The sequence below is a fragment of the Branchiostoma lanceolatum genome, chromosome 12 (assembly GCF_035083965.1).
Source record: "Branchiostoma lanceolatum isolate klBraLanc5 chromosome 12, klBraLanc5.hap2, whole genome shotgun sequence".
Classification (NCBI taxonomy): Eukaryota; Metazoa; Chordata; class Leptocardii; order Amphioxiformes; family Branchiostomatidae; genus Branchiostoma; species Branchiostoma lanceolatum.
In genome coordinates, this window is record NC_089733.1 from 7,248,794 (window position 1) to 7,272,437 (window position 23,644).

The 23,644-nt window shown below is 37.6% G+C and overlaps 2 protein-coding genes across 3 annotated transcripts; one reads left to right on the forward strand and one right to left on the reverse strand.

The window, feature by feature from the left end:
* Window positions 1-440: 440 nt before the first annotated feature.
* On the reverse strand, window positions 441-17,889 carry LOC136445964 (PTB domain-containing engulfment adapter protein 1-like). 2 transcript variants are annotated; one of them, XM_066444220.1, is made up of 12 exons: window positions 17,790-17,889; window positions 12,806-12,922; window positions 12,195-12,253; window positions 8,682-8,753; window positions 7,818-7,916; window positions 5,684-5,821; window positions 3,996-4,112; window positions 3,118-3,219; window positions 2,475-2,685; window positions 1,941-2,050; window positions 1,520-1,537; window positions 441-629 (listed from the first exon to the last, which is right to left on the reverse strand). In XM_066444220.1, the coding sequence occupies exons 2-12, from the start codon at window positions 12,882-12,884 to the stop codon at window positions 543-545; spliced, it is 1,092 nt and encodes a 363-aa protein (XP_066300317.1). In that variant the 5' UTR covers window positions 12,885-12,922; window positions 17,790-17,889; the 3' UTR covers window positions 441-542. The 2 variants fall into 2 exon arrangements, with proteins under 2 accessions (XP_066300317.1, XP_066300318.1); XM_066444221.1 differs by lacking the exon at window positions 1,520-1,537 and having other exon boundaries at window positions 443-629; window positions 17,790-17,888.
* Window positions 17,890-17,911: 22 nt separating this feature from the next.
* LOC136445696 (transmembrane protein 205-like) lies at window positions 17,912-21,323 on the forward strand. Its single transcript, XM_066443829.1, has 5 exons — window positions 17,912-18,026; window positions 19,236-19,414; window positions 20,166-20,423; window positions 20,873-20,886; window positions 21,015-21,323. The coding sequence occupies exons 1-5, from the start codon at window positions 17,986-17,988 to the stop codon at window positions 21,300-21,302; spliced, it is 780 nt and encodes a 259-aa protein (XP_066299926.1). The 5' UTR covers window positions 17,912-17,985; the 3' UTR covers window positions 21,303-21,323.
* The last annotated feature ends 2,321 nt before the right edge of the window (window positions 21,324-23,644 follow it).

The window sequence follows — 23,644 nt, forward strand, 5'->3', positions numbered from 1 at the left end:
CAATCTAACTACACGTAGTACTAGTAGTACTGTAGTGGTGTTGGGTAAAGGGGGAGAGGGGGGGGGGGTCAATTTAAAAAAAAAAAACCTTTGTACAGTTTTTACAAATTATCCAAACCTAGCAAACAAATAGTAATTTGTTGTAACTATACATTTTAGGGCTGGGTATATCCAAAGTCACTGAAGTCTACTTGTTAAAGAAGAATGAAACTAAATACTCTGGGTTTACAGTAACCGTAGAAGTCAAATCCACTGGTTGGCGGCACATTTCACTGCCCAGTTACAAAGTGCCTCTCAAGAAATATAAACATTGAAACTAAACTGTGCCTTCAAAAAACTGACCCAATTTCCTAAAAGAATTCAACGGTCATTACATAGTCTAATATTGCTGTTCTAACAGTGTTGCAACTAGCCTAGTGGAGCTTGTATACATAAGAATTCCTTTGCTATGAAACTCATATCAGTTCTAAGCCTACAAACAATTTACCAAGCTTAGAAATCTGAGGCAGACTTTGGTAGAAAAGTGAGAATTGGTGCTGGCTTTAGGCTTGACTCTGCTCACTTAGGGGGTCAAACATGTCCAGAGAGAACTGCCCACTACTGATGGTCAAGCCGGCCCCGAATCCCTCCTGTAAGGGAGAACATTTCAATGTCAATGTTAGAACTGCCCAATGTTTACATAATGTATCTTATACTGTAAATGCATTTAAGTTTGCGTGATTCAATTTCGCAATCGCAATGGTTTCTAGTTTGTTGTTGAAACAAGGTGGTAGATGGACAAAAGACCAAACAAGAATTTTCACGGTCGTGGCTTTAAGTCTACGGTGAAGTGGTTACAGCAAAAACTGCAAACGTTAAGGTCTCATGCCTGAATTACTCCGCGTGTAGGTGCCCAAAGAATCCGGCCTAAAAAAATAACAGGGAATAGAAAGCGTGTGTTAGGTGGATCATAAATTGCCTTTTATCGGCCCCACCTGATATAAAAAGAATTTGAGATGAAAGCTTGTTTATTACTGTCAGGATTAGGTAGGAAAGTTTCTGATAGGTTGGACGTGTACGGATTTTTCAATGAGTGATGCAGTCAGCCGCTGGCGGTTCAACAGCGGCCTCGTGTGGTTACATGTAGTAGTTACTTGCAGTTTAAATTGCGATAAATAACGCTGTCTAGGTTAGATTTGGGTGAATCTGTGTGCTTCCAATAGAAAGCAAAACATGTCCAGAACAGTTGTTCGTTTTCTTGATTTGCAGCCATAAAGTTGCATATTTTAGCATTGATTCCAATGGGATAGCCTAATTGCCGTGTGAGACCTTAAACCACGGCGAACTTAAATGCATTTACAGGATTGTATGGCTCTGTATTCCACGAATACTAGGGATGTGCCTTTGGCAAGTTATGAACTTAACGAAATTTGAAAAGACACAAAGGAAAAGAGAGGAATGTAAACATGGTTTGTAATGCAAGAAAAAAAGTTGGAACTCAACAGGAGTTGAACATTGTACACATTTGTTCAGGGCATACCTTTTGTTCACTTTGCTCCTATAAGACACACACAAAACAGAGGCAAAGGAAAAGAATATAGAAAAGCAGTTAAGCACCGAATATGCATGACCCCCAACATTTATGCATTAAACACCAATGCAAATCACATTGGCCAATGGGCTGAGTGAATGAAAACAACACTATCCTATCTGTTGAGAGAATTTTGGTGCAATGGTGGGGGCCATGCATTGACTTTGAAATCATAGAAGATATGAAATTCATAACATAGAATATGATTGCAATACAAAGACAAAACAAATGGAAAACAAGACACTTAAATGTATCATAGAAATGTGGATGAGACCAAGGTAGAGAAAAAACAGAAAACACTGACAAGCCAAAGAGACAATATTTTCAGTTTATAAAACATAAAAGAAGATACACATTATTGTGTCCATACCTGTAGATCTGCTAACTGCGAGTCAATTTTCCCCATTGCCTTGTCATAATCCTGTGAGCCTCCAGATGAAATGACGGCATTGAACGGTTCCTGGCCAAAAAGGTCTCGACCTGAAAAAATTGAATAAAAAGACTTTTTTTTACACAACCAAGAGCTTTATTCCACCGACGCTTCGGTGACCATCTGTCACCTTCTTCAAGGCAATTCTGACTGGTTCACATAGCAATGCAGCACAGGTGTCGCTGCTTATACATAATGAGATGCATTCCCAAACGCAAAGTATTTACATACGTACAATCAAAGGGGATGACATCACTATGCGGCCTGAAAAAAATTATTCATCAGAAACAATTTGCTACACAATTAATCCTAAGTACTGATAGAAATACAGGTACAAAAATGTACATCCTAAACTGTATAACATGCTCAAGACTATTGAAAAATTCCAAAGACAAAAAATTCCCTGCCCCTGTGGCACTGCCAAAATATTGATTTGCAAGAGTCTACAACTACATGCCATTGGCTAGAACTTACTTGCAGAAGAAGTGGGTTCTGTAGGTGATATAAAGGATGCGCCGTTCACTGCGGTTGGCGACATTGGGGTGCCATTGGTTGGTGAGAAGGGCTCCATATCGAAGGAGTCTGTCTGCTTGAGTTGGAGGCTCTGAGGGGGGTTGTGGGGAGGCGGGAGCGGGACAGGGGTTCTCGACACCGGCTGTGGCGGCGCAAGCTGGACCATATTGTTCTGCAGGGAAAAATATGTTGTTAAAGATCATAAAGTAGAATTTCATATGTAACATGCTAATACAGTACTGTAAATGCAGAAATGTTTGCGGTTTTTGCGTTGACCGTTTCACAGCAAACTTAAAGCCTAGGCAAAATTTTTGTCCAATACTGTGGCAGTATGTGACAATAGCCCTGCCGTGGACTTAAAACCACCGAAAACACTCAATTTTTGCCTTTAGCGCGAAATAAAAACCACGCGTACTTAAATGCATTAACAGTACCATATTACCTTAATCAAACTTTCAAGGAAAACATAGTTGCATTTACTTGATCACAAAATCTTAAATGTATAACACAGACATACTAGTAGATATGTTGATGTAATACTTATGGTTGGTTATGGAGTACAAAATGAAAACACAAGTGTTACATGTGTTAAACTTAAACTCACATGTACAGCGGTCATTGTAGAAGTAGGGGACTTCCTGAGCTGCGCCTCTAAATGGGATATTCTTTTCCTCAGTTGATCATTTTCTGCTTCTTTTTCCTTCAACTGAAAAGAAATTTAGAAAACAGTCAGTTAAGATGCTGAATTATGATCCATTTATGAAAACAGTCTCGCCATCTTAAACCCTTGTCCTGCTGGCGTTTTTTAAACAATTTAGTTAATTTCATTCATTTCATTTCTTAATCAGGTCATTGGCTCTTCTCTGCGTTGCTGTGGCATAGTCACTTCCACATTCGGTACGTTCCGCTGAAAAATACCCCCAACCCGTACATATACGTAACCCATATACAGGGTCTGTAACGTGCAACCCATATACATGTTTATGTCATGCCTGGGCCTACATGTGTATATGATACGGGTGTTCCGGACCGTGTGATAACCATCCGTATCACATGAGGTTCTAGAGTTGTATCACACAGGGCTTCCATAGAATATTTAGAATGCATTTCCAGCGCGATGGTTGCACCGCCACCGAAAATTCGACTACCGGATTTGGAGGTTGGAATCGATGTTGTTATACTTTTGTGCTTTTTGGACACAAAACTCCCTCAACTTTTGGCACATTCCACATTGAAATGTGTGTTTTCCCGGGTGGGTAATTGATATAAATAAAATACGGCCGTCGGGCGATATTACCCGCGGTCAGGCTGGTACCTCGGGTGATACGGAATACCCCGTGTTGTATACTATATACACATGTATATATGGGTCCTGCAGGACAAGTGTTAAGCATGAAAGTCCTTTATATACTAAAGCCAATATGGAAAAAAAAATACACAATTTACCTTTAAGTTTATCATTAATGTTATAAATTTTCTGACCTTCTTCTGCAGTGCGAGGAACTGTTTCCTGAGTTCCAAGTCCTTCCCACTGGTCTCGATGAACCTCTTGTAAGCCAGGTCAAACGACTGTCCGATTGTCAGGGTGATCTCTTCAGCCTAAGAAATATATTAAGAACACAAATATGGTCAAAATCTAGGCAAAAAAAGCCAGTGGGAATGGCCCCTGTAACAATATGTAACTGTTAGGGGTGGATACCTGTTCGTTGGACCTGATTCGGACCTTTATAACATCCAAGAACCGAGTCCAAAAAACCTGAAAGCCAAAAACCTGAGTCCAAGAAAAACTGAGGAAAGTACAAATATATTTTTTATTTTGTTTGATAAAAAGTGTTTTGATTCTCCCCTTTGACAAAAAGGCATTTAAAATAAGTGCAACATTCAAATATCAAACACTGGTTTATTTTGAAAGTCTTCTCACCAAGAAACTTTTATAGTTGTGCGTGTCAGTATTAATTCTCTATGCTTAATATTGTTCTAAATCTAATAAAACAAAACATCGACTGGACAGGATTAGGTCCAGGTCCGGACCTGAACCTAAATCTCTGGACCTAAACTTGGACTTGGACCTTATTAAGCCAACCGGTATCCACCCCTAGTAACTGTGTATATTTGTGAAATTGTAAAGCTGTTGTTGTGCAAAGTACTGATTTAAATGTATTTAATTTGATCTATAAAAAAAAACAAAAAAAAACAAAAAAAATCATACTTAACAAGTCTGATAAACAACTATTTTTACCACCTCTGACCTTTGTGGTCATCTTCCAATTCACTTACTGCCACTCTACTGACAGTGCATTCAAATATCTACAAACACACACCAACCCAAACAAACACACAGAAAACACAGACTCCGTAAATGGAGTCAAAAACTAAACACGGTAACATCTACAATACACTGATCCAAAAGCCCCCGTGCTATGAAATAAATCAAGTGGGAATACTGGTCAAACAAAAATAAGAATCAGGGGACTTTGGTGTAACGGCAGGGCCCAGAACACAGCGGTTCCGGGTTCGAATACCCTGATGCCATCGATGTTGTGCCCTTGGGAAAGGCACTTTATACGAGTTTCCTCAACCCACCCAGATGTAAAAAATGGGTATATTATGTGTGGGTCACGACTCAAGATACAAGCAATAGCTGCTTGTGTCCAATGTGTAGGGGTGGATACCGGTTCGGCTTAATAAGGTCCGAGTCAAAGTTTAGGTCCAAAGATTTAGGTTCAGGTCCGGATCTGAACCTGGACCTGATCCTGTCCAGTTGATGTTTTGTTTCATTAGACCAATATTAAGCATAGAGAATTAATACTGACACGCAGGACTATAAAAGTTTCTTGGTGAGAAGACTTTCAAGATAAACCTGTGTTTGATATCTGAATTATTTCGCATTTTATTTGAATGTTGCACTTATTTTAAATGCCTTTTTTGTCAGAGGGGAGACTCAAAACACTTGTTATCAAACAAAATAGAAAAATATATTTGTACTTTGTTCAGGTTTTTTGGACTCAGGTTTTTGGCTTTCAGGTTTTTTGGACTCGGTTCTTGGATGTTATAAGGGTCCGAATCAGGTCCAGCGAACCGGTATCCACCCATACCCATGTGCATTGTACTGTTGCAATTTTAATAACCCCCCCCACAAAAATCAAAATCAATTATGTTTGGAAACTTACACGTTTGTCGCTGTCAAACACAAAACAGAGGTGAACATTTTTTTCGGTGTCTTTGGCGATGAATGCAAAAATTCTCTTGTCTGTTTTGTCGTCTGCACAGAAGGAAATCCGATGCAGTGGGAAGTTGTGCATTAGAACCTGAAACAAGAGAAATTCTATTAATAAGTACATGTAAAATTTAATTTAAAAAATATTGTAGTACACTTGAAGTCATATGTACAGTACATGGTACAGTATATGGAATATATCTCCACACAGAAAGTATATTTCAATACACATACTTTCACACTATTTGAACCTTGTATGAAGTCTAGGTTTTTTTATGCTACATGTACTGTAGGTACATAAATCGATTAATGTATGTATAGTACAATGACTACATTTCTGAACCCTAGACTTTGTAGTCCTAACCCAGAGCATTTTATGAGGCTTGAAAACTGGAACTATTGTAGTTGCTGTAATCTTAATGAAATTGACATTTAATGCCATTGTTAACAACATTTGCGTGCGGATTTCTTATCAAAAGTGCTCAAAAGCGGCACAAAAATAAGCTACATGGTGATATTTTAGTTTCACGCGCAGGGTGTAAATAGACCAATGCTTTAGCCCCGCCCACCTCCATCAAAACATAAAAATGCAAAATTAAAAGTTAACATAAAAATACAAATATTTGACGGACATGCAGTCACTCACTCTCTCATTGGTCGAACCGTTAATTGTGATGGACAGTCAGGATCAGTCTATTAGGTCTGGATATATTCTATCAGTTCTCACCACACAACGACATCGTATCTTTGCTCCTTTAATGTCGATATGTAATGGACTGGTATAGTGTTATTGAAACTTACTATGTGTAGGAATGACTAGAAATTTGATTTTTTTTTATTCAAGTTTCAAGCTTCATACAATGCTCCGGATGCCTTTAGATGAAAAACTAGAGTTCCACGACCTCATACCTTCGCCAAATGATTTTAACCTTTATAACTGATGTATTAGGAGTGTTTTTCATCAATTATAAATCATACCAGTTGATTGTCTTAAAATATAACATGTCCAAAGTATGAGCTTAACAAATTATGAGCTCAACAAAGAAGGTTATGCTGATATTTTTCATTAATTATGCAAATGAGGCCCTTATTAGCATAATTTGATTCAACGATTTTTACATTCACATAACGTCCCGATGCCAAAAAAAAGGATTGAATGTATGAAATTGCCGTCATTTGCCAGTGTGGAATTAGAGAAGTTACTCATTAGGTATGCAAATTAGCCCACATTAGCATATTTTGTATCTATAAACATTTCTCTCTTCCTCAGTTACAATTTGAATAGTCATATCATGGAACAAAGTGGATTTTTAAAGTTGCCTCATTAATTATGCAAATTAGACTCTGATTTGCATACTTATTGTCCAATCATACTAAGCATCACACAAGCTATCTACATACCAAAAATAATGACCATCCATCAAGCCCATCTTGTTATAGTATTTCCTCATTAATTATGCAAATGAGGTCTTCATTTGCATAGTTCATATCAATTAATATTTCTCTCTTCCTCAGTTACATATGTCACATTTTTCAGAGTCCTATCATGGAATTTGGCGGATGTATAAACTTTCCTCATTAATTATGCAAATTAGATACTGATTTGCATAAGAGGTGTCTAATCATGTACATCATCACTCAAGCTATCTACCTACCAAAAATCATTACCATCCATCAAGCCCTTCTTGAGTTATTCCCTTTCAAAGTCAGACGCAAAACCTGCTCCTGCAGTTCCAAAAAAGCTGCTAGGGGGCCCAAACCCACACCACTTACTCTCTGTCCAAAGATCTATCTACCACTCAAAAATAACTTCCATAGCATGTCCAGAACATGAGATATCAAACCAGGAAGTTCCGCTGCAGTACCGTAAGAAGCCGCTAGGGGGCCCAAAATCTAATCGTTTTTAGGTCTCATCAAAACCTACCAACATACCAAATACCAAGACAATCCATCAAGGCGTTCTTGAGTTATTCTGTGCCACTACAAACAGACAAACAGACAGACAAACAGACAAACGCTACCCTCTGCATAACCTTCTCGGCGAAGGTAAAAAGAAGAAAGTTGTAATTGGTGTTGTGAAATAGTACCTTATTTTTGGTGTCTGAAATTCCTAGTCCATCAGCTGAGATACTCAGCTCCACTTTGATTGGCTTAGCTCCCTCTGCTCTCTTCACATGAGTTGAGAACTGAGAAGTTTGTAAACAACAAGATAATTAGAATACGTTCGTAGCTACTGTATTTATTGAATAACATTCTTACAGCCTTCGATAAACCAACTCTAACTAATCACACAGCCTCCTTTGTTTAGACAATTTTCAAGAAGCGAGAGGAAGTCGAAAGTACTAGAGTATGCTAGATGTTTATATATGGTAACACTCATGAATATGCATATAGTTGTTAACAATTGTGACCCGTGCTTTAATAGCCCAGTGGGGCAAACATGTACAATAAAGGTCTTCTTCATTCTACCTTTCTCTTGAAATCACAGAACCCACAAATACTAGAAAAAGTGGGACTTTTCGTCTTCCACTGCTTCCGAAAAAGAAGTCAAACCCAGCTAGTTTAGATATAGCCAATGATTGTATTTAGTACCAGTAGCCTATTGTTACAACAAAGTCAGACACAGTTTACTGACGCATGTATGTTTTTCCCTATGTTTTTAAACCATGTATTTGCAATTAGCCCACGGGCATGAACTTGCAATAAACTTCTACTAATACTGAAATGTATTACATGCAACAGTAAAGATTAAGAGATAATCTTTGATCATTAAGCGACGGACAAAAACTGTGAAAGAAAATCTCAAGAATATCATGCACTTCACAATAATCCTGCACGACCATAAATTAAAACACTGCAGAATTTGACATCGGCATTCAAACACAATGTATGACTTTATCTTAGTAAAAGTGTTGTATACATTCTTGTATCAATCATGAATTTTGCATTACCTTTTGTTTCCTGATAGCTTCCTTCACCACTTCTGTTCCTTTGGCCTGTTGTACCTCAGTACATCCCAGCAACTAAAAAAACAGAACTTTTAAGTTAGTTATGACTGTTTATAAATAACTAATCCAAGACTACGATGGCATACAATATGCTGTGTTTTGTTGTGTACAAAAAAATTGCTTAGTTGAGTTAGAACTAACTGCCTAAAGATATAAATATAAATCACCCATTAGGCCACACCAATTTATTTTCTTAGTTAACGGAATAAAAAAAATGTAAGAAAAAAAATGCTAGATTGGAAAAACATGAAAACAGAATGATTTTACCTTGGTGCACACAGTATCAGGGAGTGAATACCGTCAGGTGACAAGTTTTCACCCCAGCCTTCTGTTTTCATGATTTTTTTTGCTAAAATTAAAATCTGTGAACCAAGAAATTAAATTGGCGTGGCCTAAAGATAGCAGATGGCAATGTGGTGAAAAAGCTATTTCTTTAAGTGCTGTTTATAATGTGTTTAGTGGTCAAGTTGTGTGATAAATTATGCTTTAATTTGAATTTGTACTCAATTTATGCAAAAGGATCCGAAGAAGCTGCTGAACTAAATTTCTAAATTGCTTGCAAAAAGTTGCTGTTCTAGTTTTTTGGCCAAACTACATGTACAGGAAATACAATTGAAAGACAACACTGGGCCCTAAAGCTAGGCACATTCTATCACCTCATTCTTGCTGATTCCAAGCAGCTGTAGGTAGAAATATAATGATCATTTAGTATTTCTGACATCATTTTGATGTACCATTGCGTCTAGCAACCCTGTTTGAAATTGGACAATCTAATTTTAATGTTCAGACAGAACAACTACTGTAACAGTTGAATCTTGCCTGTAAGTAAGTAAATTAGTCATCCTCAACTGAGGTGAAGCATGATGCTTTTTCAAGTAGTCAGTAGTACTGTGCAATGTGGCTTTGCTATGGTTCACGTTTCAGCCAAGCACACCAGGTCACTCCTACTTTTCTTGATAAGTGCGTTGGGTTCTTTTACGTGAAGAGGTTTGACAACATAAGCTCCCTTAAAGTTATACATGCAGCCGTCAGCTTTACGTCCCCATCCAAAACGATTGTGCGACTCTTTTCCAGTCTATTCTATAAAGACTTCTGCAAGTTTTGACACTTCTTTGACTCTTTGCCAGTTCTTGAATCTATCTACATGTACATTTCTACAGACTGAGACATTAATCCTTGACTCTTTGGCAGTTCTTGACTAACTTGCCCTGCACTACTTATCAACATTCAAGGCTCGAGAGTCTTCTCTTGACATTTTGCCAGGCAGCTGTTGAATTTCTCCACAAGCTGGCAGACATTCAAAGTCAACATAGTCACAGACCTTACGTTTCCTGGGTAGTGTCTGTGGAATAGATATTTTTGTAGAGTGTCTGTTTCTTAATGTATGAAACTACAACTACGTTTCTGACCATCATATTTCAAAAGCTGAAAAATACAAATAACTTACATTATGAATATATGATATTTGCATGCAATTTTCAGCATTTGACTTCTGTGTATCACAATTTACCCATGCTAAATACATGTAAAAAAAAATTCACGAAATACGCCAAAAATAATTACTCAAGCAACTGGATAAGATTTTGAAACAGCCAGACGTTTCAGACAGCATCCACTGTCTTTTGTCAGTGACTAACGATAGGACTGAGAACACCAGGTTTTATACCAAAACTCTGAATAGGTATGTTAATGAGGTTAAGACAATTTAGGATGTCTTGAAGTAGTCTTTAAAGAGAAGATTAATTCAAGACAAAGTTACACAAAATAGTTGTTAAGATTTTGATAATTACTAGTACATTTCTGTGTGTGGATACCCTATTAAGAGTGCCACACAAGTAGCCTAGCTTGGTAATGTCATCATACCACTTCCAGACTGTGTACTGATTGTTATCTTCGCCGAGTACTTGTACTCGGAGAGGATTATGTTTTCGGTTGAAAAATCTGTTGGGTGGGTCTGAATGTATGTCAGGAGCATAACTCAAGAAAACTTCAATGAATCATTATGATTTTTGGTAGGTGTGTAGTGGTTGTTTAAAGGAAGGTCAAGTTCGAAAATGGTTTACCTTGCGTTTTTCAATAGTACTGCAGCGGACTTAGCATTTTTTTGTGTTTGTATGTGGGCAAAAAAAGTGACGGAAACGTTGATGGATCTTCATGATTTTTTGCAGGTGTGTAGATGTTGTAAAAACGGAGGTCAAGTTCAAAAATGGTTCTCCTGGCACTTTCCGTCAGTACTGCAGCGGGCTTTGTGTGGATGTGAATTTTCTTGTGGACAACATAACTCAAGAAGCTGTTGATGGAATCTTATGATATTTAGTGGATGGGTAGGATTTACCGAAAGGAAGGTCAAGTTCGATAATGGGCCTTCTAGCGGGTACCGAAGGTACTGCAGCAGAGCTTCAAAATTTAGGGGCATATTTTCTGAAAGTGCTATGGTCATGATTTTTGTGTGGTAGATAGTTCATGCCACAGAAAGTAAGTTCTGTAAATTTTGGCCCCCTAGCGGCTTGTTAAGAACCGCAGTGGGTGTTTTTGTTTTGACATTCGGACATGAATAACTTGAGAATGGGTCGACAGATCGTCGTGATGTTTGGTATGTAGAGAGCTCGGATGGTGCTTTACATAATCAATGACTAATTATGCAAATAAGAAGCTAATTTGCATAATTAGTAAGGAAAGTTTGTTAACACACTGCCTTTCAATGGGACATTGGACAGTGTCAGGTCATGTAAACAGATAGCCTTGCATAAACGTACATGTAGGTCAAATAAATAAACTATTCTCCAAGCAGAGGTGTGGGTCCTGCTGGTTTTTGACGCGTTCAGTTTAAGCATTTTTGTTCAACACGGTTGGCGACATAACGAAATAGGGACAAAATAGAAAGCCTGACTAGAAACACCTAAAAACGTGCCAGATTTATTCTATTCATATGTATTGACTGTACTTTTTCATCATCACTTTCAACTTTCAACACTGCCATATCGAACCTTTGTGGCCCATATAATATCAACATACTCATATTTTCATGACCAGTTATAACATATATCAGCACACTCTACACATATACTAGTCCTGTACCACCAAATGATTTTTAACCCTATCTTAACTGGACTCATTCGCCCAATCATAACGTCCAAATTGTATGGTGCATGATCAAATTTGCAGGGGGTGATAGGCACGTAAATATAAATCACTTTCCATAATAAGCCTTGATTATTTGGCGAAGATAATGTGTTTGTGGAACTCTAGTTACAGATGTTTTTCTGTGTGCTGAAATGTTGTGTCAAGTAACATATAAACTTACAATACACAAACCATCTGACTTCACTTGACAGCTTAACAACTACTATAAAAGCTTAAAGCATACACAAAGTACAGCAACGGCGTACCCTATTTTCAGTTACTAGAAGCAGAACAGCCAAAGGTATTTTCGAAACCTTGTACAAGAATTCCTACCTTAGTTTGGTATGTGACATGGCCTTTGAGAAGTACGTCTGGAGGGTGGACCCAGTTTCCTTAAAACAAATTGTTGAAAAAAAAACAGTTCTATTCATTTCAACAAACATACTAGTAGTGGAACTACATGTAGCCTGGAGTCAAGCCTTATATTAGTTATTAGCTTTCCGTTTGCTACCCAAGCTCCGTTCCTCGGACGGTAGCGGACGGTAGCGAATGGAAAGCTACTAAGGCTGGACTCCAGGCTAAGTGGAACTGCTCTCTTCCGTATGAAATAAGCCACATCTTTTCACATAATTTTTAGTTTTTATAAATTCAATGTAGAGAATTATTATAATCAATACATTCAACGGAAAGAGTAAATCACACCTGAATTAAGCGTTAAGCGAAGCCAGCCATCCGAATTTACCGTACATGATTGTAATACACCGCTGTTGCCATTCTGAATTTAGCGTTAAGCACTGACGCAGTCTGATAATACCCCCCTCCCCCTTCTATATACATGTATACAGGCTTTATGTGCACAGCATAGCTTTTGAACAAATTGTGTGCCAGTGTGTTTCTGTTTCCAAAAAGCAACACATACACACATGTTTGTAGTTTTAACTTACTGGTACTTGTTGACGAGTTCCCCGGTTCCTGGGACTTCTGGCCGTGAAGCCACTTCATAAAACTGGTAGATCGATTCATCCCTCAGTTTCCTACACTCCCATAAGTCTGTCTGCTATCTGAAAAAGAAAGGATAACGTTCCGAGCTAAAGTTCAACTAGGGACAGAAGTTGCTCTGTATATGTACAAAATGAACTGGTAAAGTTGCTGTAAAAAGTCACACACATACATATATCAAGTACATGTACTGTAGTAGCAGTTACGATGGACTAAAGTGTAGCAAATCCGTTTTAAAATGAAGATATGTATTCTGGCAAAGATATGCACATGGCAAGAAACATGTACATACTAGATATGACTTGACTTCCTCCCTGCATTATGTTGATAACACCATGTGATTTAGCACATATGATGTATGTGCGAAATCTAGTACTTAACTGTAGCTATACATGTACATGTATGTCACACTGACTCACAGGCCGAGGTACATGTAGCTTAATCTGATTAGCTGGATGCCCAATAGAAATTCAGCACAGGGTCTACAACTGTATCTAATGAACAGATGTGTCATGTGATATTCAAATAACCTAGCTAGGACTAACAATTTAGTTACCATGTTTAGTTACATAAATATCCAGTTAAAAGAAGTCAAAAAGACTGTTCTCACTCATATTGTTTTGCCTCTGACTTTGACCACAATATATGCTTGCAGTGTTTCTTTTAATTCATTTTTTCTCACAAAATAGTATAAAGAATTGATGCCCATGGTTTCAAGCTGCTTATTCTAAATGGGGCATGAAATTACTTTAGTTGTTTGCACAGTTATCTTATCAAAGCTCAAACAGCGTGACCGAACCTCATCAGGTTACATGGCTACAGTGAGATAGAAAGATAAACCATTAGTCCCACTTGCTAACAGCCCGTCAAAGGTCTATTTAAACAGTTACAAAGTACACACATTCTTGTCACATTACATGTTGTTTAAATAGGAGGAGTCATACATGGATGCATGAAACAACACACTAATGCTGAAGTGTTTGTGTCAGGTTAAAAAGATCGCTGACAGAAAAATGTGCAGCAGACAAATGACTAAATTGACATACTTAGGGATTACATGTACATGTAATTGTATGTACTTGCATACAACAAGTTTTAGACAAAAAATGCCCACTGCAGTTCTACACAAGCTGCTAGGGGAGCCAAACTTAAACCTAACTTTTTCCTGCTACAAGAGCTATCGACCACATAAAAATCACGACCACAGCACATCCAGAACTTGAACTCAAAAACGTTGAAGTCCCGCTGCAGTACCTTAGGCAGCCGCTAAGAGGCTCATCATTGACTTTTGTTTTTTCAACCCCTACCAACCTACATAATTCCATCACGATCCATTTAATTTCTCTCAAGTTATGCCACCAACAAACAAACAAACGAACTGACAACCACAAAAGGTCCACTGCAGCACCAAAGGAACCCTCCAGAAAACCCATCTTCGAACTTGACCTTCGTCTGCCCAACTGAAACTTACCTACCAAACATCCATCCTAAATCAAGAGTTATATCGCCAACACCATCACTCCACAAATCCCGACCAAAAATATACCCTTCTGCCTACGGCGAAGGCAATAATAAAACCCTGAGCACCATGATGGTTGCATTAGATCTGCTCTGATGGTCACAGTAATGACCAATTGTACAAGGCACCAAATCAATGCCATCTTTTTGGCTTTTGGACTGTTGGACAATTAGACTTATATACTCAACCTTAAGATCACTGACATAAAATCTATAGTCCAATTTTGCTGATGTCCCAAATATTGATTGAAATGTAAAATACACACATCATGAGTAAATAGTATTTATTTTGTACAAAATTATCTACTTTGGTACACAATACTGTTATACATATGTACATCATAACAAATTTAATTGTTGAATTTTCCAAATACTTTATCTGGGCTCAGTTTAAGTGGTATGCAGGGAAGAGGCCACAAAGATAAAACGGATTCCTTCCAAAGCTGCGGTATTTGACACTTGATGTGTTTTCCCAGATGGTTCCTTTACTTCAGTGCATTTGGCTCTTAAATAGGTTCTCTAAAACATCTGATGATAATTACCAAGCAAATGTTCAAATCCTTGAATTACCACGTGTCTATATATATTGAAACAGATTCTATTCAAGCCAATAAAAAAAATGCCACCAACTTGAAATGTTATAGCTAAAAAATGAAACACTATCCGGAAACCTGGTAACCCCTTTTGTACCCTCGGTCTGTAGAATCTTGAGGATTTGGGTGTGACAAGGTCACTCTCTGACTTGGAGTGTAATCCAGTCTTTCCTCCGGGAAACGAGACACAGATTCCTCAGTAAGATCTGATCTCAGGGCAGTGCATGGTGCTAACTGGTACACATCCTCCCTTCTGTTTCTATATATGGGACACTCAGGATATTGTTTTTTCCTACCAGTCTGGTTATACAATGTACCAAATGAAAACACTCATACATGTACAGTCCCTTTACTTTTAGGGTGGAGAAATGAGAAACATTTTCTACAATAGAAACACATAACAGGGCTCGAAATTCCTTTTTTTTAAAATAGGTGCACTGGTACACCCAACCCCCCAAAAAAATTAGGTGCACAGAAAAAATTTTGGTTGCACCACATAAGATAAGGTTTAATTTTAGTAAAACATAAGCTTGACGCTACTGCCTGTCTTAAGAACTTCAATCTGTAATTTTATCCAGATTTCAAAGTTCAACCAAGCAATACATCCAATAAAGCACAACAAAAGGTTTTATTGCTTTTTCTGATACTCACATTTCAAGAATATTCTGTTTGCTAGTGTACAAGAGAACTGTTACCCTATAGAGTACAAAAATATCTAGATGCACCAATGCACCCACAGTCAAAAATTAGGTGCACAGCTCCAATTTTGGGTGCACAAAGGTGCACATGCACCCAGTATTTCGAGCCCTACATAAACTTCAGACTGGCTTCATATTTAAAGCTTTATCACATCTTTATATCCAAATATCAAAAGCCTGATTCCTATTATCATTATTGTACTGTATATAATTTGAAACCTTATACAAGCCCTACATGTAGATAGCTCTTAACATCTGTTGTTGCTGTTCACATCTGTTGGAACATTTTTACAAAGAACATTTGTGACATTTGGCCATGCAAGGCGACCATAAATTTTATGATTAAAATGGTAAAGGAGGCCTCAATTATCTTAATTCAGTAATTATGTGCCTTTGGCTGGAAAATTGGCAATGCATTTTATTACACATCTGTTTTTATCTAAAGGATAACGTTAAAGCATCCAAATTCAACATTACATTTTCAAGAATTTTTCTGAAAGTATAAATTACCGAAGAAACAGCCATTGTTTGGATTTTACCAATGTACTAATTATGTCTGTAAAGCGTACATGTCGATATTGGCAACACATTTTGGCTATATGTTAGTACTAGTATATACTAGTAAGTGTGTCAGGCATTACTGTAAATGCATTTAAGTTTGTGTGCTTTTATTTTGCGCTATGGCGAAAATGGAGCGTTTGCGGTGTTTCAAGTTTGCGGCAGCGCTATAGTATAGTCACACACTGCTTCAGTATTGTACAAAAATGTTCCCAGTGGTTTTAAGTTCGTGGTAAAACAGTTACCGCAAAAACCGCAAACATAAAACCACCACGAACATTTCTGCATTTGCAGTAATATATATATGTGCGCACAGACAAGTAACTAATTTGTCAGTATTGTACAAGTCACTCATAATGAGTCATATCTACATAATGCCTTGGGGCTATGCATGTCAGACAACTGACCTGAATTCCAAAACTCCACCCCATAGCTTAATTACGCATATAATTATGACAAGTCTATATCACATTGAGCAAAAAGCAGTATTTATTAGATTTTGCATGACATTTGTTTAAATCAGTATGAAGACAGCGACGGAAGAAAATGCCACACATTTCTAACATTATCTTACTAATAAAACTAGATTGGCTTTGTAATATTAAATGTTAATGTCCTGAATACTGATACATGTACATTAACTCAATTCATAAATTTTACATGCAAAATCTCCCTCTTTTCACACAAATTACCATATTTTCAGTCAAAAAATTTAAAAATGAATACAACAACTGTTCTTGCAATTTCCATCATTTATTTATTTTATGGGGGTAAATTTGCAATTTTTGATAACTAGACACATTGTCAACAATTCATTTGTTTTCTTTGGTATGCACGAAATTCAATACGGTAGATCGCAACAGAAAAACAATTTTATTTGCTGCCTTTTACGAGATACGTAAAGATTGGATAAAAGTTGGTATGCAAGTCCATAGATAATTTTATCTTAGGAAAACCATGCGTACAAAATAATACAAGTCAAAAAAACTAGGGCGACATAATTTTGGTCTACTGCGTCACTTCTATATCTTCTATACTTTCTTTAAGTTTAACAACGATTTTGTGTGTGATTGAGATAATAAACCATTGTTTTACATTAATGGTAACTGAATGTATTTAAAGATATGTAGAAATTCAACTCTGCTCGTACCAAGGACACGCAGGAAACGTTCGTGACTAAACATCCCGGATAAGTGATTTCGGTCATGCCCTTACCCCCAATCATTACCAAATGGACCAGAAAATAACCTTGCTATTAACCCTGGACGCTACCAGACAATACAGACACACTATTCTACCGAATCTGACAGGAATTCCAGCGGGAAAACGCCCGTAGACTATCGCGTGACTCTTCCCAAAAAAAGTAATTTTTGAAAGATCAAGTAGAGCCGCCATTTTTTTTCGGACGATCTTTTGGTGCAGATTTTACACTTTTCTTAGATGTTTTAAACACAGAAAAAACTCTCAAATGAACAATAACGTATGGACTATCTATAAAGTATGATATATTTAGTAGGAAATGTTGTAAAAAGCTTAGAAAGAAGTAAGAAAACGTGGCTTACTTTGAAAGGCCGGCCCGCGAAACTTCCGTGTTTGGGACAGTGTGAGCTTCCTGTAAGAACCGGAAATGATGTAATGTGTCAAAGGTCAGGTGGGGTTACTTGAGGTCATCTTCCTTCTAAAACTTTCACTTCCGTGTTTTCACACGACTTTCTCTTTTCCCGCTGTCTCGGTGTTTCTTAAGTTTTGCAGGTCAATATGGCGTTTGAGAACTTGCGGAAATACTGGCCGACGTACAGGTAATGTTTTTTTATGTATGTTTTTTGTGTATTTTTATTTTCACAATTTTTTAAGTCAATTGACAAACTTGATGTAAAACACTGCCCCGCCTTAGCCCCAGATTTTTAGCTAAGATTTATGAATTTAATACATTTTGTATATGAGTTATTCCAAGCTTAAACCGACTCCGCACATCTACTATCTTTGTGAAAAGTCGCAAATTCAAGATGATTGACTTTAACGTTAATGATTATTCGAGACACATGTATCACATGATCGTTAATTAATCATTTGTGTAGCACACGTATTGTGACGTAACGCACGTTTCACACGTAGTAACATTATGTGTGTTTAACATGTTGCAGTTCAATGTAGGTACAATATGGTAAACTAGAAAACAAGTCCACACTTGCGGTTTTTTTTTTTGTTGTACCTTTAAGTCAGATGTCACCTTAACAAAACCTGGAATGAGGCATAGATAATCTAATCAAGGTTTTAGGAAATATTTATGCTCAATAAACATGCTACTATGATTTTGCATAAAGGGCATAATATACTTAACACAAAAGTTTGGAAACTTGATTTCAGTCGATCATATCTCCATTGCCACTTAATCAATTTCATTGTATTTTATATCATTAGAAAGCTAATTCATCATCCTTTATAATGGCACCCTATTTGCCTTATTGATCATACATTCACCATGCACAAGGGCTACATATGACATGTGAGCTAGTCCCGAGAAAAAATTGCAGAATTTTCCCACCATCATCAAATGTCTGCTGTTTTCTTGTTGATGTATTTCATGTCATTGAAAAGTCTATTGCCCAAAACCTACTAAGGATCAAATAAATTGAACAATTACATAAACTAATGATTTATTAGCTTTTATTGTTTATTGTTTTTACACATTGATATGCAAATTCCATTACATTTAAGTTTGTTTCCTTGTTTTGACTCTCCATTATGTTTTGATTCAATATTTCAAGTCTCTCAAGTTATCGTTACTTCGGTTATCATCTAACTTTGATTTCTTTTCTTTGTTGAAGACTTATATTTTCAATTTAACCTTTATTGCTGTATTATTTGTCATTATTTGATATTTTCAAATGTTGCTTTGTATTTATATGTAAGGGGTTTTACCCAGAAATCTTTGAAAACGCCACCAGGCGACATGTATTTCTGGTAAAACAAATAAACTGAAACTTAATGTATTTTCTCTTCTTCAGTTTTGCCCAGCCCTTCCATGCCATGGTGCTCCTGGCTGCCATCTCGGCTTCCTTCCTGTTACTCCCTGGACAGAGTACAGGTGATGAGAGGGGGTCCAGCGGAACACTGCTGAAGTTTCTACACCTGTTCTCTGTCTGTACGCACTTTGGTACACAGACATGGGTCACCTTTGTGGCAGGTTGGTCATTTTTCAATACTTAAGATCTAGGAGTCAAAATGCCAGTAAAATGCATTCGAAATTCACTTAAAATCAGTTCTTTCTGAAAACATGTCTGTAATCGTCAAATCTAATGTCTACTGTGAGCTCTTTGGCGGCACAAATACAATGTAAGCAACGGGTCATGGCGACTCACAGAAAGGACTCACAATTATCTAGTACTATATGTACATGGCTTAAGCAGCTAAGAGTAAGAGTCCTTTCTGTGATATGTCATGACCCATTGATAATCAATGTCACACCAAAGAGCTCACAGTAGGCAATAGATTTAAACAAAGATAGAAAGAAATGATTTTTCTAGATGAATGACAGAGGAAGTTTTATGTCACTGGCACTTTAAGGTTTTCTTTTTGAACACGTGTAACATTTTGTTGCATTGCTGAAATTCGCAAAACTACTACATTGTATAAAAGGACTTTACTGAACAGCATTTTATCCCAAAAGAGTTTGGAACTCCTAAAAGGTCACTTAGGTTACAGATTTGCCGTCTTTTTTTTAATGGCTAGGATGAAATGGAATACTGACTGGAAGAATGTAAAGCATTTGGTCTGAAAAAAATCAGTCCAAGATGAAAGAAAAATTAACTTTTGCTCTCCCATGTTTTTCTTTCATAAACCTATCATTGTTATGTTGCATCAAATTGGTGTGGCTTGATCAAATTGATGAAAATTTGCTTGAAACTTGAAAGTATTATTCTGTACGTGTGTTACAGGTCTGACAATGTTCCACAACCTCCCCCGTCACACGTTTGGTCACATCCAAGGTCACCTGTTCCCCAAGTACTTCACCATGGGCAGTGTGCTCAGCCTGGTCGCCATGGTGACATACATGTACGAACATCGCCATGGAGACATGACAACACACCAGAAGATTGAGGTGTGCATCAATCTTATAATAATAATAATAATAATAATGGTTTATTGGTCAGAAATTACCCGTGCAATGGCAGCCAGTGCTGAATTGCTGCAGGGTTTGAAATCATGTAATACACAACAGATACATATTTGAACCACACTTGCACTTTGTGGAACTGTCGCAAGGGTCTGGGCGGCTGCCATACAGCGCCAGCAGGTGACCTCAATACGACCTTCCCCAACCGAAGTCAGGTACCCATTCACACCTGGGTAGAGTGAGGAAATTCGTGTTAAGTGCCTTTCCCAAGGGCACAACATCGGGACATATTGGGGTTTAGAACCCGGGACCTTTCTCATATGTCTAGCTTATCACTGCTAATAAAATGACTTGTTATATCTTATCTATCACCAGCATTTTTGTTGGTTTGCCATTTTGTGTTTGAACAAGATACGGTAAAAAGTAAGGCTCTTATTTTTCGCTGGTGGCAGGGTCTTGGCACTCAAATTAATCTTAGGAAAGGTCCAAATACAGAAACTGAGAAACATACTTTTTTTGTATTCAAAGTGTTCCAACTTTTGGTGAGATAAGTAAAATCTATGGTCAGGATTCTATTAATACCTACATCATTTTGTTATGATAACTTCAAGCATTTTCAGAACAGATCTTGACTGTCTTTGAATGACTGCGTCTCTCTTTCTCATCCTAGACTGTAGTCCTGGTCGCAGTCTTCGTGTCCGCCCTTCTAAACGCCGCTCTGATTGGCCCGATCAGTCTGGAGATCATGACTCAGCAGTACATGATCGAGAAGGAACACGGCCATGGCGACGAGATCGGAACGCACCCCGTCGGGAAGATCCAACAGGACGCCAAGTACCAGAAAGTGCGGAAGCGGTTCATGAAGTACCACGCCATCTCGTCCCTGGTGAACATGGTGGCTGTGGTGGGGAACGGCATCCATGTGTATTACCTGGCCTGTCAGTTGGCTGGCATATAGAGCTGTACATGTGTACGCTGCTACGTTGGTGCACCCTCCTAAAAGCAGGACCCCTATCGGCGTAGGAGCCCTGCTCTTTAACCCCGGTAGACACGGTTCTAGCGATGTTACTGACAGTTGCTCATGAATAATTAATGAGCTATCCTTATTTGGCACAATTTGGTGGTTGATTTGTTCTGAACCTAAAGTAACGCTGTGAGATGTAACGTGATTGGTTGATATAGCTTCCCAGCGTCCTTTGCGCTTTTGCTCTAGATGAGGTTTAGCAAACACTCTGATTGGCTGAAGCTGTTTTGGTGGCGATGGCGCCAGAACCGTGTCTACCGGGGCTAAAGAGCAGGGCCCCTACACGAGCGAGCCAACGAATCGAGCGATAGGGGTCCTGCTCTTCGGAGGGTGCTTTGGTGTCCCTCTTTGCATTTCAGAGAATCAGACCATATTACATGTAGATACAGTAATCACTATTAACTGAAAAGCATATGAATTGGTGTGTTTTGGGTGAAAATTGTGTTTGGGGCCGACTGGCCGAGCCTTACTTCCGGGTATTCATCCGCATTGAAAGTGAAGCGTCCCTTTGCCCCCCATCATATAATTTCTCTTACAGTGGGCTGCTTTACATATTTCTTCAGTCTTGCTACAGCAAATATCCACAGCTTAAAGAAGAGATTTAATACCAGAATATTTCAAAACTCACAGATTAAACACAATGCTGTGTGGCAGTTAAATGCAAATAGGGACACCAACATGGCTGTATACACACCTACATTGCACTTGCTTCATTGATGTGGAAAGTGAGTGAAAAAATGCTCTATAATCTATAGGATGGCTAAAAGTCCTGGAGCCTAATGTTAATTCCTTGACAAAGGTCTGAAGATCTAGGCTATACATAAACTGCCTTTTACATGCACTTGGATTTGGAGCTCGCTGCCGTCACAATTTTTTGTTGAACATTCCATCTGAAAATTTAGTAGATTGTAGAAGGCAGTTTGTGTAGAAAACATCTAATGACAGATTTTGTTTACAGGTCATTTGTGATGGTGTTTTTGCTTGGGAGTCAGTCTAGTGTGCGCATAGTGAGCTGCTTTTGCTTTTCTAAAATTTAAGGTCTGCCACAAGAATCAGTATACAAAATGTATCAAAATCTAAGTATTCAATACATATTTTGTTTGGTACGCAAATAATAGTATACTGTAGTTTTATTTCTGGTTGTGGTACCTAGTTTTTGCGGCATGTTGAAAAATTGAGTTTACTGCTTAAACAGAGGCACATGTAGCAACACTTGTAACGCTGGTTCCTGTACGTGTTGGCAGTTGTGACAACTTTGTGTTGGTAAAGTGATCACGAAAAAAAAACAAAAAAACTTAGAAAAGTATGAATCTTTTAAGAATTACAGTACTTATAATACAATGTATGATATATCATAGTTCTATCAATGTGTTTATCAATATTAATGACTCTGTTTAATCCAGTATGACTTGACACAAAAAAACATTCCATTAAAATAAACCCTTGCAAAGGGGAATTAAAAGTAGAAGAAAGCTCATAAATTGATTTAAATGCTTTATTATTGCTTTGTGAATGATGATGTTGTTTCTTTTATGTAGGCATACTATAAGCTCTTGCAATGAATATGCTACAGAGATTTCTAGTTTTGCAAGAATGAAGACTTTTTAAAAGTCCATTTATCAATGACAAAAGCTTCCCCATGGTTCATGCACATCAAGTTTTCTACAATTCACACTAAGGCCACACCAATTTAATTTCTTGGTATAACGGAATTTTAAAAAAAATGCTAGATTGGAAAATCAACATGAAAACAGAATCTCAGAGTAAAGTTTGTACTTGGTGCACACAATTTCAGGGAGTGAACAGGGTCAGGTGCAAGTTTTCACCCCAGTCTTCTGTTTTAAGGATGTCCTCGTGCTAAAATTACACACAAAAATCTGTTAACCAAAAATTAAATTGGTGTGGCCTAATGACTGCATGAAAAAAATGGCACAGTAGCCTTGTCAAATGGGAAGATAAGTTCACAAAGTTTGTAATCTCCTTGTTGATAATACATGTATAAATGCTCAGCATTTATAATAAATCATCTATTGAAAATATCTAGCAAAATCATCGTTTTAACCTTATCACAAGCATTCAAAATGCAACAAGTTTAATAGAAAATCTAGTGGTTTCATTATCATTATTGCTTGTTACGAATCAATGGGTAAAACCTTACTATTTCTTGTGCCATAGGAGTGTCTTGCTTTTATCTAGGATTGGTATCATGCTGAGTGTGCAGTTTGGGAAGCAAACATTAAACAGTCATGCTTGAATGCCAACCTGTGCTTTGTTTT

Bases quoted from the DNA above. Each gene is read 5' to 3' on its own strand.
- LOC136445964 (XM_066444220.1), bottom strand. From the start codon at position 12,884: ATGAATCGATCTACCAGTTTTATGAAGTGGCTTCACGGCCAGAAGTCC. The intron at 8,754-12,194 runs GTAGGAATTCTT...CTGTTTTTTTAG, and splicing joins ATGTCACATACCAAACTAAG to TTGCTGGGATGTACTGAGGT. The intron at 5,822-7,817 runs GTACTATTTCAC...CTCTTGTTTCAG, and splicing joins TTTCAGACACCAAAAATAAG to GTTCTAATGCACAACTTCCC.
- LOC136445696 (XM_066443829.1), top strand. From the start codon at position 17,986: ATGGCGTTTGAGAACTTGCGGAAATACTGGCCGACGTACAG. The intron at 18,027-19,235 runs GTAATGTTTTTT...TCTCTTCTTCAG, and splicing joins AAATACTGGCCGACGTACAG to TTTTGCCCAGCCCTTCCATG. The intron at 19,415-20,165 runs GTTGGTCATTTT...CGTGTGTTACAG, and splicing joins ATGGGTCACCTTTGTGGCAG to GTCTGACAATGTTCCACAAC.